At 42.8% G+C, this 18,741-nt stretch overlaps 3 protein-coding genes and 1 long non-coding RNA gene across 6 annotated transcripts; 3 read left to right on the forward strand and 1 right to left on the reverse strand.

Moving 5' to 3' along the window:
* Positions 1–96: 96 nt before the first annotated feature.
* kbtbd7 (kelch repeat and BTB (POZ) domain containing 7) lies at positions 97–4,253 on the forward strand. Its single transcript, XM_035604335.2, has one exon. It carries the CDS (start codon positions 662–664, stop codon positions 2,522–2,524), a length of 1,863 nt encoding a protein of 620 aa, XP_035460228.2. The 5' UTR covers positions 97–661; the 3' UTR covers positions 2,525–4,253.
* A 1,793-nt stretch (positions 4,254–6,046) lies between these two features.
* Positions 6,047–8,391, forward strand: zgc:101559 (Ras-related protein Rab-33B-like). 2 transcript variants are annotated; one of them, XM_035604025.1, is made up of 2 exons: positions 6,047–6,335; positions 7,194–8,391. In XM_035604025.1, exons 1-2 carry the CDS (start codon positions 6,075–6,077, stop codon positions 7,641–7,643), a joined length of 711 nt encoding a protein of 236 aa, XP_035459918.1. In that variant the 5' UTR covers positions 6,047–6,074; the 3' UTR covers positions 7,644–8,391. The 2 variants fall into 2 exon arrangements, with proteins under 2 accessions (XP_035459918.1, XP_035459919.1); XM_035604026.1 differs by having other exon boundaries at positions 7,200–8,391.
* On the reverse strand, positions 6,213–9,842 carry LOC118282710. Its single transcript, XR_004784329.2, has 4 exons — positions 9,721–9,842; positions 9,080–9,245; positions 7,555–7,656; positions 6,213–6,348 (listed from the first exon to the last, which is right to left on the reverse strand). It is a non-coding gene; the product is annotated as an uncharacterized LOC118282710 (long non-coding RNA).
* On the forward strand, positions 9,176–17,592 carry katnal1 (katanin p60 subunit A-like 1). Of its 2 annotated transcripts, none has more exons than XM_035604023.2 (11): positions 9,176–9,289; positions 11,102–11,264; positions 11,736–11,905; positions 12,542–12,710; positions 12,803–12,930; positions 13,034–13,139; positions 14,001–14,159; positions 14,288–14,414; positions 14,665–14,799; positions 15,241–15,367; positions 16,384–17,592. In XM_035604023.2, exons 2-11 carry the CDS (start codon positions 11,103–11,105, stop codon positions 16,580–16,582), a joined length of 1,482 nt encoding a protein of 493 aa, XP_035459916.1. In that variant the 5' UTR covers positions 9,176–9,289; position 11,102; the 3' UTR covers positions 16,583–17,592. The 2 variants fall into 2 exon arrangements, with proteins under 2 accessions (XP_035459916.1, XP_035459915.1); XM_035604022.2 differs by lacking the exon at positions 9,176–9,289 and adding an exon at positions 9,946–10,086.
* Positions 17,593–18,741: the final 1,149 nt, after the last annotated feature.

Raw genomic sequence — 18,741 nt, forward strand, 5'->3', positions numbered from 1 at the left:
AACCAATCAGAGGCGTGAAGCCTCCTAGCAGGGTTGTGTGAACGAGCAGTGACCCACGGCGGAAGCCAGGCGAGGTTTCCTTCAGAATAAGAGGTGACACTTTCTTTTTGGGGGGATTAAAAAAGACAAATTCAACGAGTGGAAAGTGACAAACGTGCAGACTGGTATTATAATCCATAAAGGATATACTGAATTGTAAATGGAGTGAAACAAAGACAAATCCGTACAACACATCATTAAGTTTTTATATGAGGCTTTTATTTTGGATTTTTTTTTCCGGAAGAATGTTTGACGGCGACACTGGGTACTGTATTTTTATCTTGTGACACAGCTGCTGCACCGAAGACAGATAACAACACTGTGTTAAAAAACAAAAACAAAATCAAAGAAGACTGACACCCTTGCCACAGTGTCTCTCGGGGGTATCGTGAGTGGATTATGTTGGATTCAAACGCGACATTATGATCAACCGGAGACCGAGAAGTGCTCCGACACACAGCGGACCCGACCAGCCGTTAGGTCGCTGGTAATGTCTTCCCCCCACCACACGGGATTTGTTTGGGTTTGAATTGAATTTTGAATTTGTCAACGCGTGTGTCATCTTGAGTATGGTGTTTGAAGCCGACGCCGAACAAGAGAGTCGCTGACTGAAGTCGCAGCAATGGCCGCGGCGCTGAGTTGCTTCAGCGGCCCCGAGGTGCTGGAGGACGCGGGTCACGCTCGGGTCCTGGTGACCGAGCTGAAGCTGCTGTACGAGTGTCGGCTGCTCGGCGACGTCACCATCGGGGTCGAGTGCGAGGACGAGGACGAGGAGCCGCGCGGCGGCGGCCGCGTCGACCGGCTGTTCCTGTGCAGCCGCAACGTGCTCGCCGCCGCCAGCCCGTACTTCAAGAGCATGTTCACCGGCGGGCTGCACGAGAGCGCGCAGGAGCGGGTGGTCATACGCGGCGTGGACCCCGAGTCCATGTCGGTCATCGTCGAGTACTGCTACACGGGCAGGGTGACGGTGACGGAGGGCAACGTGCAGCGGCTGTACGCGGCGGCCAACATGCTCCAGCTGGAGTACATCAGGAAGGCGTGCGCCAGCTTCATGACGCGGCGGCTGGACCTCTCCAACTGCGTCGGGGTGCTGAGGTTCGCGGACACCTACGACAACCCCGAGCTGAAGGAGACCGCGCAGGCCTTCATCGCCAGGAACTTCGGCCAGCTGTGCGGCGGCGGGGAGCTCGGCGAGCTGGACTTGGCGCAGCTGAGGGAGCTGCTGTCCCTGGACACGCTGGACGTGGACTGCGAGAGGAAGGTGTGCTCCGCGGCCCTGCAGTGGATCGAGACCAACGCGCCACAGCGCAGGGAGGACGCACTGCGGGCGCTGGAGTGCGTGCGCTGGAACCTGTTCACCGACAAGGACAAGTGCTACCTGGAGGGGCTCATGGCGAGGCCCGTCGTCGAGAAACACCTGGCGTCCTTCTTCAACAGTGCCACCGACGACGGCTGCGGCATGTCCCAGACACAGGACACACCCAAACACCGGATAGGCGTGAGCGCCAAAGAGATGATTCTCTTCTTCGGCCTGCCCAACGACAACATCATGTGCTGCGACCCCTACTCGGAGGACCTGTACTTCATGGCCCCTCCGTTGGAAGACCTCAGCAGTCAGGACTACAAACGCTCCACCATGGAGTCGCTCATCGCCTGTGCCACGCCCGACAACAACCTCTACCTGGCCTCCCACCTGTCCAAACACTTCTGGCTGTACAACCCGGTGCTGAACAGCTGGCTGGAGTTGGCCGAGCGACCGCTGGGGAGGATACACTCGGGCATGGGCTACCTCAACGGCCACGTGTACCTTCTGGGGGGAAGGAATCCAGTGACGGACACCAGGCTGAAGGAGGTCGAGTGCTACAGCGTCCAGAGGAACCAGTGGACGTTCGTGGCTCCCCTGCCTCACTCCCTGGGCAAAATGCAGGTGGTGGCGTTGAACGACCACCTGTACGTGGTGAACAAGAGGAGAATGCTCTGCTACGACCCCAAGAGGAACCGCTGGCGCCACTGTGGCTCGCTGAGACGAGACAAGCTCCACAAGGCCTGCGTGTTTCAGGACCAGATCATCTGCGTGTGCGATATCCCCGTGGTGAAGGCCTACAGCCCCACCAGGGGCGAATGGAAGAGGTTGGGCGACATTCCCATCGACAGCCGAGCTCTGAATTACCAGGTGATCCAGCACAACAGCAAGCTGCTGCTCCTCACTCAGACTCTGCTGCAGCACAACAAAAACCGGGTCCTCATCCACGAGTACGACCCAGCCAGGGACACGTGGAAGAACGTCATGGCGGTCTACGTGTCCACGCTGGGGCCCGTGTGCGTTTCCACGCGCATGTACCCGGCGTGTCTGGGCTCGGCTCACAGCTTCTCCACGGAGGAGGACGACGACAGTGGCTCCAGTGCCGACTGGGACTTTGATGGGTTGACGGACGCCGACTCGGACTCTGGCAGCTCCAGCTCCTTCTCAGACGAGAACTGGTAGTTTAGAAGAGGTTAAATTATTTATAATTTCAGGGTTCAGTCTGCCAGGAGACGTCAGAGATCCAGAATAAACTCAGTATTAACGCCAGCGATTGACAGTAGAGGCACAAGCTGTGTAGAGGAGGAGATCTATCCATTTTTATCTTACATCTTTGTACAAGTCGGGCTTGTTGGACTTGTAATCTTGAGTTGGTTTCAGTCATTGTTTTCAATCTTAACAAAAGCAGTGATTTTGTTTACAGTCATCAACACGCCCGCTCGCTCCTCCTGCGTTGTCACAAGTGCTGGCAGGAGAAGGTCCAGAAAAATATGCAGAGCAACTTTTGCGGACATTCCCAAAACACAGCCCCAATGGAAAAGTTCAAGAGAATGTCCAGACTTGAGTGCATGTCTGACAGCAACTGTAGTGTCGAACTTTAAAAGACAAAGACACGACAGAATCTGTTTAGAAACTGTTTCCTCTTGTCTTTACTTCCGGAAGTGAAAATCCCATACATTTTCTCCATCAACATTTTGATTATTAGCCATAATGTCGTAAACCATCCAATGTAGACTCACCACGAGCTACAAGGTTGTGAAATGATGGTATATGCACCTGTAGAAGCCACAAGTTTGTATGATACCAACCTTGTTCTCAGAAAATCCTCCTTTTGGAGGCAGCCCCCAATAATTGCTTGTGCTTTTCCTGCTCTCAAGTCAAAATGTCTCGTGTAAAAAGGTCTGTGAATCTGATTTCAGGGTAATCTGGTGCTACCGAAGCTATGTGAGACTCATTTAAGGAGAAGAAGGACTCTGAAGCTACAAGACTAACAGACTTTGACAGGTTGGAAAAGAAACTAATGGTGGTCCTTGTCGAGCAAATCAGGAATACAAAGACGTGTGTCCTGCTCCTATGTTTATTTTCAGTATATCATGGAAGTCTTGTGTCTTTTATTGTATAGAATTTCTTGGCCAAAAAAAATTGGGAACAACTAACAAAGCGATGTCACTTGTGGAATATTTTCAACTTGACGTAGCTCTTCCTGAGCTAAAAAAAAAATACATTATATCTAAAACTGTTTTCAAATGCCGAATTAGACTCCTCTTGATAAGTAAATGAACATGCAATGCTTTAGGACTTTTATAAAGACAAGTTTGTGACAAAAGATATTTGCTAATAACACGCTTTATTCAGATGATCGGCGTTAAAATCACGACTGTGGCTCATGACTTCAAACACACATGGTCATTTAAAGGGCTTTAAAATTTGCTGTTCTTTTTTTATGTTGTTGATGCACATTATGGTGTTGCACACAACCGATGTTGTGGAAACTACTGTATGAAAAGTAGAAGCCAATGTACTGTATGCTCACTCAGGTTTAGGCTTAAGCAAAAGCCTGTATGCCATGATTGATGTTTTTTATTTTTATTTTTTTTTTTAGATGTGAAATTTGGTAACTTTGGTGACAAATTATCAGTTTTATAGAATTTATTTTTAACTATTCTATTCTTGTGTTTGTAACTTGTTTTTGTATCTCTGATTTTAACTTAACATTTATGTCGCAATCGGAAATCAATTCACAAGGTGTTTTTGAGTATTGTTTGTTTGGTTAGTTGGAAGAAAAAATTGTCTGCATGTATACAGCTGTTGCAAAGCCATTACCCTCCCTCACCAACCACCCCCTACACTCAGTTACCAGTTTATAATTTATATATATATATATATATATATATATATATATATATATATATATATATATATACATACAAAATATTAGAAAAACCTCTCAGTAAAATGCCATGCAAAACCTCACAGAACCAGTTCAAAGAAACACAGAACCTTAAACCTCCAAGAAGGTAGGATATATGACAGGGCTGTGGTTTGAGACTATAAGTGGTTGTACCTAATAAACTGGTAAATGAGTGTAGGTCTCGCTGTGTCTGTATGATGGTTAGTTGAAGTGAAATTATATTTTTGAATGTGTGTGTGTGAAGGGAAAGTGTTGATTGGCTGCGGTGACATGGTGCGGATTGTAAAGCTGCTTTGGTGTATGTGTCAAATAAAAATCGGTGTGACGCATAAGAGAGTGTTTGTATTTTTGCTGTTAGCACGAGCTAAACACACACAAGATTCAAATGTGATCATTTTCAACATTGTAGCAAAAAAAAGCATTTATAATTAAATAGATGAAGATGAGAAGATCTGTGAATCTGCTACTATCATAGATAGATTGATCTTTATTACTTTATTGATCCTGAGGGAAATTTTGAGATCCAGGAGCTTATATGATGGTTACAAAAAAAGCAGCACACAGAAACTAAAAAATATGAACCAAAAATACATAAACATTCGAATATATACAATTTCATAATTTGAGGCAGACAAAAACTTCTGATTTGATAATTATGGAGGACAGGGTTTTTGATAAAGTTCTGCCTTTTCTGAATATTTTCTCAGGGAGAATGATTTAAATAATGCTGAAATAGGCCGACATATTAGTACTTTTTTTTAGGCACGTAAATAATAATTTTTATAATAATTTTATTTATATAGCACCTTTCAGAAGCAGCTTCACAAAGTGCTTTCACAAAAACAAGAAAATCACAGAAAATTGAAATCAGCATTCCAACAATAATACGGTTTTTAAGGTCACATCTGTATTTTTTTTTAAAAAGATATAAGAAGACAACATCACATAAAAGCAAATCTATAGAATTGGTTTTTAAAAGTGACTTATAAGAAAGCACAGACTCTGCCAGCCTTGTCTCCTCCGGCAGGCTGTTCCAAAGTGGAGGGGCCCTGATGGAGGAAAGCTCGGTCACCCTTAGAATTGAGCCTCGACTTTGGAACAACTAGTTAGACCCACCTGAGGATCTGAGGCTGTCAAGGTAAGTATAATTCAATTTATTACTTTTTGATTATTTGTTATTTGCGCTCAAGTATTTCTATTTCCACTTTAACCTGATTGCAATATCTAACTATTTTTTTCCACCACTGTTCATAATAAATAATAATACAATAATATATAGTGTAAAATAATTAAATTAAAAAAAGATACATGAATATTGCACACAAATACAGATGATAAAAAAATAAGATGATAAAAAGGTTTTACTTTTTTATTATTTTATTGTTAAACTCATTCAAGAAAATAGGACAAGATATTTTTTGGAACCAACATAAATATATATTTTTTGTAGAATTTCAACTCAAAATGTCCAACAGGGTTTTCAAAGATCATTAGTCATTTTACAAGGAAACAGACTACTCCCTAACTGTTTTACAGTTCTTTCAACTTTCATTTTATTTCTTTACTGTATTGTGTCGGTATGTGTGTACTTTTGAGAGACTTTTTTCAAATTTGCACTATTCATGTATCAATGATAAATGATGTGGAAATGTTTGACACTAAAAACCAATATAGAATACATTTTAAAAATGAATTAAATATAAAAATGTCCAACAGGCTTGTTATTGTGAGGAAACCACGTTCTCGACCTCCGTCGGCGGTCGGATCTCACTCTCGCGATATTTCGGCGCTTTTCGCGTCCAGACCGCGAGATGAGGAGCAATGGCCATAATAGAAAACAAACCTGCGGTGGAATTTGACACAGTGTTCGGTCGAGACGACTCCGTGGAGGTGTCCGCTCACCGCGACCACGAGGCCGCACACGCACGGGTCTTCAAGATGATCGTGATCGGGGACTCGAACGTGGGGAAGACGTGTCTCACGTACCGATTCTGCGGAGGCACTTTCCTGAACAACCAGGAGGCAACGATCGGGGTCGACTTCAGAGAGAGGACGCTGCAGCTCGACGGGGAGAGCATCAAGGTGAGGGGACCCACTGAAACACACACACACACACACACACACACCTCATTATCCTGCTACATGATCACAACCATCTGTCTGAGCTGCAGCCTACAGGTCTGCTGATGGTATTACTACAGAACATTAATATCAAAGACATGAAGGACTACATGTCCCACCATCTCCCAATAAAACAATCATCTCATAGTAGACGTGATTCTGTAAAAAAACCCACCATATATATATATATATATATATATATATATATATAAATAAAATAAATGAAATAATAATATTGATAAAATAATAATAAATAATATTTAACCCCTGAATCTGAGTCATATGCCTTCTCCAACACTTTGCAACCTAATCTTCTCACAGGGTTGTCATAGTGGTAAAGAGAAAGCTTTGTGTGGTGTGACAAGGAAGAATAAAGTAATTTCTGTTCTTGCATCAGCTACTTATTATTTCAAGGGTGAGGAACCATAAAGGCTCAGATCCATTAATAAGTCAGCATGCAAAACACCGGGACCTGGAAACTTGCACGTCTAAATTGGATCCAGTTGTTGTTTTGATATCATCGATTACACATACTAACTGAAACGGAATTTTTTCAAGAAACTACAATGTCCAGCTGTTACTGCTATATATCTGGGACCAGGTGTTAATTCAAATCAAATAGAAGTTGGAGCTGAGAAATAGAACAGTGTCGGGAAGTCAGACAGTTGGATTAATACACTGTTTGTTATTTTGTTTTCTCGGGATTGGTTGACCTAAAAGGAAATATACAATATCATCACTGTTATTTACTATTTACTAACATCACTGTTGACTAACATTATTTAAAACTGTATCAATGTTTGCTTCTGTTCATGCCAGTTGCAGATCTGGGACACGGCCGGTCAGGAGCGCTTCAGGAGGAGCATGGTGGAGCACTACTACCGCAGCGTGCACGCCGTCATCTTTGTGTACGACGTGACCAGCCTGGCCTCCTTCGAGAGCATCCCCGAGTGGATCGAGGAATGCAGCCGTCACTGTGTGGGGCCCCTGGTGCCCCGCATCATGGTGGGAAACAAGTGCGACCTGAGGGACCACCGGGAGGTCCCCACGGCCGCCGCCCAGTGTCTCGCCGACAGATACAACTTCCCGCTGTTTGAGACTTCGGCCAAAGACCCCGCTGAGAAGGAACACGTGGATGCCATCTTTCTGACGATAGCCTACAGGCTGAAGAGTCACAAACCTCTGAGACTGAAGCAGCTGAGTGAGAGCAGCAGCGTGACCCATCTGTGGAACCAGAGAGAGCAGGAATCCGCAACGTGTCAATGCTGAGGTCACCTCCATCCTGTATGGATGCACACAGAGTGTGAACGAAGGTCACCACGGCCGTCAGGAACAATTATGATGCTGAGGAACGCAGCGTTGACCCGAGCTTCAAAACACTGACACTGACCTCCAAAGACGTCTTGTGATTTAAGGATTAAAAAATACAGAAGCCTCCTATGATTTTACACTTCTCCCTTCCTACTGTAAGGCACAGTTAGTAGCAGTATGGATGATTGGGTACACATAAGTTTGCACCATATTAAATCAACATTTCAGTGAAATGCACTAATCGATATGGAGTTGTGACGAGTATCCGTTGCTCAAACTGCACATAAAAGTACTTTGAGTCAAAACGCAGCATTGCAGAGTACATTTTAGTACGTAGGCGAATTATATGCAATCAGCCGTCTAGCAGCACTATAACATACATTATCTCTTGAATCCGATGCGGACAGTACGTTTAAGGGAAAAATATATTTCGGTGTGCATGAAGGGACCAATAATGTAAACTGAAACTGTGACGAAAACTGTGCAATCACTCTTTATCAAGTGTTTTAAAGTGATATCTTAAAGAGAGTATAACCGCAATATGAGGTTTGATGCTGTAATAGGAAGATTTCCTGCTTTATGGTGTCAGAAGAAAAGGAAACACACTTGACTTCTGCTTTTGTTGTATGTGTTCAAGAATGCAATTATTGGGATATTTGTCACAATTGTAAAGCTGCAAACCAATAAAAGTGGTTTTATCCATTTACTTCTTTTTGTTTGGTGTGATGAAATGTAAGGGCGCTTCAGTTCTGCCAACTCAGCTGGCAGCTATGCTTGTTCAGACAGCACACAGCTTTTCCAAATGTATCCTTTTATGTCATCTAACAAGTTATTGCTTCATTAAGACCAACAGCATATCAAAAAAGTCACTGCTCTTATCCTTGTACATAGAGTACTTGCTTTTTAATTTAATACTTTAATGATGCACCAAAACACCAAAGCAAATTCTTTGTTTTTTGTTGTTAAAAATGAATAATATTAGTAGTAGTAGTAGTAGTGGAATTGTTACATTACGCACTTTCAAATTATAATTTACTTAACACAAATCAATTAGAGGCATATAATATTGATAGTACTAGTCATTTTACTAGTTCTATTTTAATATTAGAATAATTAAATATAAGTAATAAAACAAAACATTTGAATTGATTTGATTTCATTAGTTTTATTAGTTTATATTGACAAAAAAACATCAGTATTTTAAGGGTCTCCTCTTTTTTGTTAGGTTTAGATTTGCTGCCCCAGCTCTGATGATATGTTTTATGAAACCACGTAAAGTTTCCAACTTTCCTAAATGATGCTTCCCCCACATGTTGTTCGGGTTATATAGGAAACATCTTATAAATCCCCTTTGAAAATTATACTGTGCCCGTGAAACAAACAGCACTACTCACCTCGCATCAGGTGATATCTGTTTGGGGCGACTTTGTCGATCGATGATGAGGGTGATTATGTTTACTAGCTCTCAAGAAGTCCGTGAACGCAGCACAGTCACCGAGCTGTCTGTATTCCTCACACAGCGTCTGTCTGCGGCCATGGTAACACTGCCCAGTGCTGGACCTCGAATTCAAAAAGAACAACACTAACAAGTGCTTTTCGTGCAGGTATGACCACCGTTTTCACGTTGGACACCTAGTTTAAGAATGTAAATTAGGTTGTTGGCAGGTTGTTTTTTGTCTTGATGTATATATATGTATATATCTATATATATATATATGTGTGTGTGTGTGTATATATATATATATATATATATATATATATATATATATATATATATATATATATATATGCCACATGCTGAGAGGATTAAGTAACGTTTATTTATTGCCACACGATTCGTTTTGTTTTCTGTCTCGCTTTCAACACAAGTGTATCGAAAAAACGGTTAATTTCCCGAAGCTTTTAAAACCAGCGCTCGATGAGGACCCCTGCCGGTGAAAGTGAGGGATCGCGTTGTGGTAGCAAGGCATTCGCAATGGTTCATGGGATTAGTAGTTCCTTCACTCTCAAAGTAATTATGTACACATTCTCGTACCTTTGCCTTGATTCCGTTTCCATTTTTTGGTTTGTTCCGAATAAAATGTTGTATGGTTACGATTCGTCTCGTGATTTATTGGCTGGCTTCGAGGCTTAAAACTCTTTATATAAGGAATTTTATGAAACGTCAATGGAGTGAATCGGAAATTCACTTCCGGAACCTAAACGCGGGCGGTCACTGGTCAGGATCCTGTAGAACGATGACGCCGGTTTTTCCAGTGATCTGATTGGTCGGTAGTTGGCTTTTGATGTCTTATTTCGGAAGTTAACCTGCTCCGGAGCATGTTAGCCGCTCAGCACAAGTTACCATAGTGATTTTAACTCGGGGAGAAGGGAACCAGCTTCGTAGGACGGAGAACCCAGAGTAAGTCCCCCCCGATAACCTACTTCGTAGTACAGGCTAAGGCAACGTACTGTAGCTCCGAACTCTACACAATTCAACACAGGGCAACAGACACAAACAAAACCCACGAGGAAACTAATGTTTAAACATTTGAATCAGATTTCGAAGCATTCACGTGTGTTCGAAGCTTCGGACGTCGTTGGTCACTCGATGTTCGATCGAACGAATCCGATGCGAAGCTTCACTTAATTTTTCTTCTTCCACGCGCCATCGGAGCTTTGTTGTCACGGGCAACACCACTGCTGTCCGTCTGGCCTAGCAGCCGCAAGCTAGCTAATGCTAACGTCGTCATTTAGGTGTGTATTGACGAGAGAAGAAGCCAACATGATAAGATTAAGATTTAACCTCCTGCTTTATGTGTCCGCGACAAACATTTGAAATCGCACTTCCTGATATCAGCTAGCTTCTATTGCCGTGCACTGCACCGGGGCGTAGCAGGTTCATCACTGCATGTGTGGTTGGCAGCTGACTTGCATGGAGCTGCATCATCCTGTAGTAGCTAGCATTTACTATGCTCTTGTTTTTTTTTTAGCTTGTTGTCTTTTTTTGCTTTGTTGTATGATTATAGTTTTTTGTTTTTTGTTTTTTTTACTATAATGTCAAATCCCAATTTGTGTGACTGACTTGACGCTGGTGTAACTCTGAACCCTCTAGTCTGTGTTTTACTCCTAGATCATACTGCAAAAACATGTTGAGCACATTTTGACAGTAATTTAGGGATGTTGCCACTATGCATGCGGATTAGGGCAAAACACATGTTGATGTGGTTTGAAAAATGTTTTCCCACAAGAAAGATCATTATTTAAACTGGGCGTTAAAGTGGTGAACTTATGAAACAGTCAATATTTTATGTAATCTGTATACAATTATGTGCTTTGTTTACTGAATCTGCAGAAGAGCGTGTATCAAAGAGGGTTGTTAGGTTACTGGTGTTATTTAAATTGTATGATTTTCAGTTGTTTTTTTTCTTCCTCAGCATGAATTTGGCAGAGATAGGTGACAATGCCAAGAAAGGCCGGGAGTATGCTTTGCTTGGGAACTATGACTCCTCCATTGTGTACTACCAGGGCGTCATTCAGCAGATCCACAAGCACTGTCAGTCCCTCAGAGACCCCGCACTGAAAGTCAGATGGCAGCAGGTGAGTTCCCCAAATCCCTGAGCACACCATGTTCTTAGACATGTTATTGGTCTCTGACAGAAAAAAACTTAAGTTGGAGCTGCAATGATTAGTCAATTAATCGATTACTCAGCTCGACAGAAAATGTATCGGCGATTATTTTGATGACTGATTTAATTGATGATTTTCTTTATTATACATGACAAGTAAACTGACATTTTTAGATTTTGGAGCGTTTGTCAGACAAAACAAATAATTTGAAGTCATCGTGCTGTGCTTTGGGATGTGATTGGCATTTTACATGTTGATTGAGAACATAATCAACAGATCAATCAATAATGATAATACACATTTTTTGCTGTCCTGTGTAAATTTGAATGATCTCTCCCTCTTGTATCACGTCAGGGTTATTTGACTGGACTTAGAGACCATTCATGCTCTGTGTTGTCAGTGCTAATATAACACTCCTCCTCTCCTTCTGTTTGTGTGAAGGTCAGGCAGGAACTCACTGAGGAGTGTGAGCAGGTGAGAGGCATCATGGGAACTCTCGAAATCTTTAAGTCAGAGAAGCCAGTCGACATCCTCGCACCGCTTCCACCTCAATATCACGAGAGGCCGGAGGATCCAGCAGTTTGGCCTCCTCCCATCCCTGCGGAACACAGGTTTATTTGTTTTTCTACTATCAGTTGAAACATATAGTTGAAGTTGTGCAAGCAAAAAAACAAATTTAGCCTACAGTATACATTTGAAATCATAAGCTGGCATTTATTTAGTGCCACACTAAGTATGTCACATTATGTTTTTGAAAAGACTGGGTCATATTTAGTCCAAATTAAAGATGAGAATGTCTTTTTTTACTCATACTTACGTTAACATATTAGTCTCACATCAATTTAAAATCCTTTTTTATATAATAATACAGCTGAAGTTGTCAGTTCTTATTTTATTCCATTTGGAATGAAAGAACTGGAACACGACTGCTGCGTCTGGATGATTTCAATTTTATTTTATAATATTTTAGCGTGGCTGATTTGGGGCAGACTGTGATCCAGGAGACTTAATGAGTTTCTGGCAGAATTGATTATTATTGATACTATCCAGAAAGTATGTGGGACCGATTAGCTCTATAAGGAAGCACTTTGAAGTACATCTGTTTCATCTCAATGAGCAAGTTGTGACTCACCAGTTTGGATCATAGCTGGTTTAAAGTTAATGCCGCACTTCCCCCATTGCAAATGGTCTGAGGTTTGTCCTGCTCTTATCCATGTATATAGTTTTAATCCTTTGTGTGTCTGTAGGAATCCTGTTGCGGTGAAGCGTCCCAGCAGTGGAGTAAAGCAGCAGAGGAAGGACTCCCCGGGTCTGTTTCATCGCGGGCCTGTGCCCGGAGGCCGCGGTCTGGTCAACTCTAGACCAGACCGGCCGGGATTTAGAGATGCACGGGGTACAAAGGCCAAAGATGAGAAGGTCAGACTGCAGTTGATGATTGGTGGTTGGTGGAGTGGATGGATGGAGTTATAGAGAAATGAGTCAACCTGTCCATCTTTTTTTCTTATCAGGGAAAGAAAGGAGCTGGAGATGCAGCAGGGGATGTAGAGCAGAAGAAGTTTGATGGCCAAGGGTATGACAGTGACTTGGTGGACTCGCTGGAGAGAGACATCGTGTCCCGTAACCCAAACGTACACTGGTATGCCACCATACACAGATCCTTCACATCCTCCTTCACACTTTTTGCCTACGGGGGCTCTTTTCTCCTTCCTCACTGACTGACTTCTCTGGGTGAACTGTAGGGACGACATTGCTGATCTGGAAGATGCTAAGAAGCTGCTGAGAGAGGCAGTGGTGTTACCCATGTGGATGCCTGACTTTTTTAAGGGCATTCGTCGCCCCTGGAAGGTACATACAAACACACATGTTTATGGCAAGTGTAATTCAGTTTAGAGTTTTCACTCTAACGTCTTAGAGATGTGGTCAGCTGTGCTACTTCCCGGTATCTACATGACTAAATGTGGGGGGTTTCTGTAACAGCCTGAGTTCATCATGTGATGTTTCTTCCCCTCAAGGCTGCCATGTGAGGGGCGATACTTTTACAGCAGCACAGTGCTTTCCATTCGTCTGATACATGCATGCATGATTGAGCTCTTTATTCAATTTAAATGGGTGCAGAGCCCTTTTTCTTTCTTCTATATAACAGACTCATACATTAGAAACAGAAAAAAAAGTTTATGATTGTTTTCTGGACGCAGGCTCAGCTGACATTTGGTATAGAGCTCTGTGCTGCTCGGTCACTGCGTGTGCACCCTCCTGCTGGGATTCTGATAAATCCCATCTCAATCAGTTTATGGTGTTGAAAATCTGCCGGCCCCATTCTGCTGGGAATATAAGCCACATTGGTGTATGGACTCTGAAGCAGTAGGGGATTACAAGTACATAAAAAAAACGAAAGCATAATCTCCACAGCAACGCACACAAACCAGACACCCAAAATGTCAGACATCAAAGCCGCGGTGACGTCTGGCTAATGCTAACAGGAGAGATTTGCATCAGGGGTGGCAGCTCTGTTTAATATTACTGACATTGAAATGAAATGGGAGACATATTATACTAATGTTCAGGTTCATAATTTTTAATTTATTACTTATCAATATAGGTTGTTGCAGTGACCATTTCTGTGACTGTTAGAAGTTGTTGCCACTGCCTGTAGGCTTGAGATCCTTTCTGTGCGTCTGTGTATTAACAACAGCTCGTTTATTTCAGGGTGTGTTGATGGTCGGCCCCCCAGGGACGGGGAAGACCATGTTAGCCAAAGCTGTAGCCACAGAGTGTGGGACCACTTTCTTCAACGTGTCCTCCTCCACCCTCACCTCCAAATACAGGGGCGAGTCCGAAAAACTTGTCCGTCTGCTGTTCGAAATGGTAAGTATACTGCAAACGTACATATATATGGGAGGCAGATCGGGTCACCTGCTACTTGTTTAAAGCTACATGTAAATATTTGTATTATTTGACGGAGGAAATGTTTCTTAAACTGTTATTTTTCTTAGGCCAGGTTTTATGCACCAACAACCATCTTCATAGATGAGATTGACTCCATCTGTGGCAGCAGAGGAAAATCGGATGAGCATGAAGCCAGTCGCAGGGTCAAATCAGAACTTCTAGTACAGATGGATGGTGAGTGGATTAGACCAGTTGGGGAGGGGAAGCTATGAAGGGTTTTCTAAAAGAGTTAATAAAAAAATACTATCAATATTGTCCAGTCAAGGTCCGTGCAACATATGCAGTGATGTTTTTCTTGTGGTTTTTGGCACCTTTTGATATCAAAGATCATGATTGGCATGAAATCTATTTTTTCACTGAATGTGCTCACAATAAATATATCTGAATATGAAGAACTGTGACGTAACATGAATTGTGCAACTAGGTGTTGGGGGAGCGATGGAGAATGACGACCCGTCTAAGTTGGTGATGGTCCTCGCTGCCACCAACTTCCCCTGGGACATTGATGAAGCGTTACGTCGACGCCTGGAGAAGCGGATCTACATCGCCCTGCCCACAGGTGACCTCATCACCCGCAGACTGACACAGCACAACAAATAGAACCTAGATCACTTTAGTAGTCTGACAAGAGGCTGCACGTAACCGCTCAAAACAGTGAATCCAAGGCTGCTTCAGACATTTTCCGAGTGGGGGCTGTATGTGAAGACACAAATGTCCCCTATTAAAATTTCCAGAAAATGTCTGCGTGAACAGGAAATAGGAAATACTTGCGGCGAGCGAGTGGGCGCTCTACTCACGCTGTGTGTGTGTGTGTGTGTGTGTGTGTGTGTGTGTGTGTGTGTGTGTGTGTGTGTGTGTGTGTGTGTGTGTGTGTGTGTGTGTGTGTGTGTGTGTGTGTGTGTGTGTGTGTGTGTGTGTGTGTGTGTGTGTGTGTGTGTGTGTGTGTGTGTGTGTGTGTGTGTGTGTGTGTGTGTGTGTGTGTGTGTGTGTGTGTGTGTAGCTGTGGGTCGTGCAGAGCTTCTAAAGATCAACCTGAGGGAGGTGGACGTGGCTGCTGACGTGGACCTGGATCTCATTGCTGAAAAGATCGAGGGCTACTCTGGCGCAGACATCACTAACGTCTGCAGGTTTGTGTTTGTTACTGTGTGTTTATGTGCACAAAAAAGTATAAACCACTGCAGTTGCACAGAGCTCACTAATCTGTGTGTCTGTCACCCATTAAGAACAGAAAACATATTTTTCCCTGTGAACTTCCAACCCTTAAATTCATTCATTGTATTCATCTACAATTTAATCTCGCTCCATGAACTCATGTTACCACATTTATTCTCAGAATATTCACAGAAAAGCAGACTAATACCGCACAAATTGCAATCTCGTGCCTTGTGCCTTGTCCAATCACCGAACAACATTCCTCTTTCTCTGGCTTTTCCCAAAGGTCACCCCTGCCCTCTGAATACCAATCAACCAAGTTAGCATCGTCTAATCACCAATCAGCTCTAACGCTTAACACAATCACACCTAAACTCTTAGAAAAGGAAGCTACTGAACAATCAAAGACGTAACCTTTGTCTCACACACAAAGAGTAATGATTATTTAATCATCGGGTCATGCTTCTCTTTCTACTTTGTCGTCTGTTTTTATCAGGGCGGTTCGACAAGATTGTTTTCGGCTGCTCGGGCTCACACATGCTTATACAAGCTCACACACACATTGAGACCGGTAGAGGAAGTAGAGTAAATACATGTTTAGCTTCATCATTACTGTGACACGCCATAGTATAGACAGAATTTATCAGGGGGATATTATAAAGTAAGGGTGATCATCGGAATATGTTTGTGTGCTTTGGTGTTGACATTATTTACAGTAATTGTAAACTATAATAATTACTTTAGTTTCACATTTTCTCCTTACTTTCCATTCCTTGGTGTGGGCATCCATTTTACCGAAGCTATGCTGGGAATGGCATGTCAATAACAGATTGCATTGTTGTGTTAAAATGTGGAATTCAAAACATTATAAATGCAATGTGACGTATTTTTAGGGAGTCAATTTGTTCAGATTGATATGTTATACACCTGTGGTTATTAACAGTCATCTGTCCCCTGCGCCTCTCTGCTTCCATCTTTACACCTGTGTCAGGGATGCGTCCATGATGGCGATGCGTCGTCGCATCCAAGGCCTGAGCCCTGAGGAGATCCGGGCTCTGTCCAAAGACGAGCTGCAGATGCCCGTGACCATGGAGGACTTTACCCTCACGCTCAAGAAGATCTCCAAGTCTGTCGCCGCGGCCGACCTAGAAAAATACGAAGGCTGGATGGCTGAGTTTGGGTCAGTATAGACGACGGTACCATGAAGACCCATAAGGGACCACAACCTTAAAAGGAGGACTCGGAGTGGAGCTGAGTGAACTCTGGTACGTGGACCATGCTGTACATCAGGGATCACGATAATACAGAGGTTCCAGTTCACGTCAGATGACTGGTGCCTTTTTGAGAAAGCATGATGAGAATGTTCAGTGGCTTCTCTCCTGCCCTGTCGCATAACATCCCCTCGTTGATTTTTTCTTCCAAACAATTGTCCGTGTAGAGAGAGTCAATCATCCAGTTGATGACTGACGTAAGTAACTTGTTGGAAAACGAGTTAAACTTCTCTCACAACGGGAACTTTTGATGTGTAATAATGTAGCCTAATAGACACAGGTAGACCAGCGAATGCACACTAGTTTTACTTGGATATCAGGCCTCATGCAAGAACATTGCATTTTTTCTTACTTTTTCTTTTTTTCTCTTTGAACCTTTTTCAACCAAACTCCATTTACTAGACAAATCTATCTTACATCTACAAATTTAGCGTAAGTTTCTTATTTCCGATGAATGAATGGCTATCAGTTTCTCCGTTGCATATTTGTCATCTGCAAAATTCCTGCACTGTAATGTAGAATTATTGCACACGACTTTTATAACAGGAAGATACTGGACCCCACATGAACTTGATTTGCACTTGACAGAAAATTCTACACTCTAGAAAATTGCGGCAAATGTGACTCTAATCGCTTTAGGACTAATATGTCGGTACTTCTTGCATGAGGCCCATGGTCTTTAATAACTAAGTTTGAGCACTTTCAATGTCTTTCCTTGATGAGCCCATGTATTTACTACTGACTGAAAACACTTGAAGAACCACAATGTCTGTGAGGTGAGTGATTATGTGTTTGTGATTTTACGTGTTCTTTTGTTTTATATTTTAAATCTATTTCAGTGTTAGTTCCGTTGAGACAAATAAATGTAGTCGAGCTAAAGAAAAGAAAATGTCCTGATGGATTGTGTATTAAATGATACAGACAGTTAATCCTTGCCTATTTATTGGTTCTTGTATTTATGAAGTCTATTAAATCTCCCTTAACCCTGTCGGGTTGTGTCTTGTATTGACCAAGTCTTCTTTCAGGTGGAGACTGGAAGGTCACTCGGTAGAGTGCATACCTCTGCCAAGGCCCAGCAGTCCGCTTAAATTTAATCAAGCTGCCCCAAATAACACACACACACACACACATCGATATTTTTCCCCCATCAAGATCCTTGTATTATGCCCAGGGAGACTAAGAAAATGTCTCAGAAGGTTAAAGAAAGTGATAGAAAATTCCTGGATCCGCCCCTTTGTCTCGATCAACTGGCAACCCACCATGATGTCACCCAGGGGTCTTGCGAACTACCGTTTGGAAAGCATCTTGATTTTTTTAAACAGACAGTGCTTCAGGCACTTTCGCATTGGCTTTATTTTCCACACCGCGGTGAAAAAAGAGTCTGCATATCGTTGCATATTTGATAGTATGGATTGTTTTGATTTCATGTGTTTTGGATGGGAAAAAAAGTCAAGAAGTTTTCAGATGATAAAACAGGGTCATATTGCTGAACAAGTATCATGCGCTCCATGATAAAGATTTATGGAGGGCGGCAGTGGAACTGTGTCCGCCATGGACTCCCCGAACATGATGTGGAAGCTGCTGCAGACTCTGGACGAAGATAGTGGAGAAAGAGTCTGATGGTGACCACTGGACAGGTGAGTCTTTATGGACTGATTAGTAACTGCAGATAACCAAAGGCTTTAATAGGGCATATATAAAAGCCTTTTATACTTCTGCTGCTTCGAACACTTAGGCTCCTGTGTGTTGGATCAATAAAGTTGATCCTATCTTATAAATCAAGGACGCCCCTCTTTAATTAAGAACTAGCGCTGCGTCATTCGTGGGCAGATTGTTTTTCTTCACATGGAAATTTAGTGCTGCGCTTAGGGCAGGGGCGTCGCAATATAGGGTAAAGGCAAAACAAGCAATTGCCCTAACAGCCAATTAGATTAGACCAACTAAGAGGCCCCATGCTACTAGCTTTTTGCCAAAAGTTTCATAGTTTGAGGTTTGAGTTAAGACGACTCTAACTTCACTCATGTGTATTCACTTTGTTTATAATTTGAATAGTAAAAGAATCTTTTGAACTTGGGAAC

The sequence above is a fragment of the Scophthalmus maximus genome, chromosome 14 (genome assembly GCF_022379125.1).
Source record: "Scophthalmus maximus strain ysfricsl-2021 chromosome 14, ASM2237912v1, whole genome shotgun sequence".
Taxonomy (NCBI): Eukaryota; Metazoa; Chordata; class Actinopteri; order Pleuronectiformes; family Scophthalmidae; genus Scophthalmus; species Scophthalmus maximus.

What these genes read in the sequence shown, in the direction of transcription:
- kbtbd7 (XM_035604335.2), top strand. Translation starts at nt 662, where the DNA reads ATGGCCGCGGCGCTGAGTTGCTTCAGCGGCCCCGAGGTGCTGGAGGAC.
- zgc:101559 (XM_035604025.1), top strand. Translation starts at nt 6,075, where the DNA reads ATGGCCATAATAGAAAACAAACCTGCGGTGGAATTTGACACAGTGTTC. An exon ending in TCGACGGGGAGAGCATCAAG is followed by an intron (nt 6,336 to 7,193) that starts GTGAGGGGACCC and finishes TGTTCATGCCAG; the next exon opens with TTGCAGATCTGGGACACGGC.
- katnal1 (XM_035604023.2), top strand. Translation starts at nt 11,103, where the DNA reads ATGAATTTGGCAGAGATAGGTGACAATGCCAAGAAAGGCCGGGAGTAT. An exon ending in CAAAGGCCAAAGATGAGAAG is followed by an intron (nt 12,711 to 12,802) that starts GTCAGACTGCAG and finishes TTTTCTTATCAG; the next exon opens with GGAAAGAAAGGAGCTGGAGA. An exon ending in ACTTCTAGTACAGATGGATG is followed by an intron (nt 14,415 to 14,664) that starts GTGAGTGGATTA and finishes TTGTGCAACTAG; the next exon opens with GTGTTGGGGGAGCGATGGAG.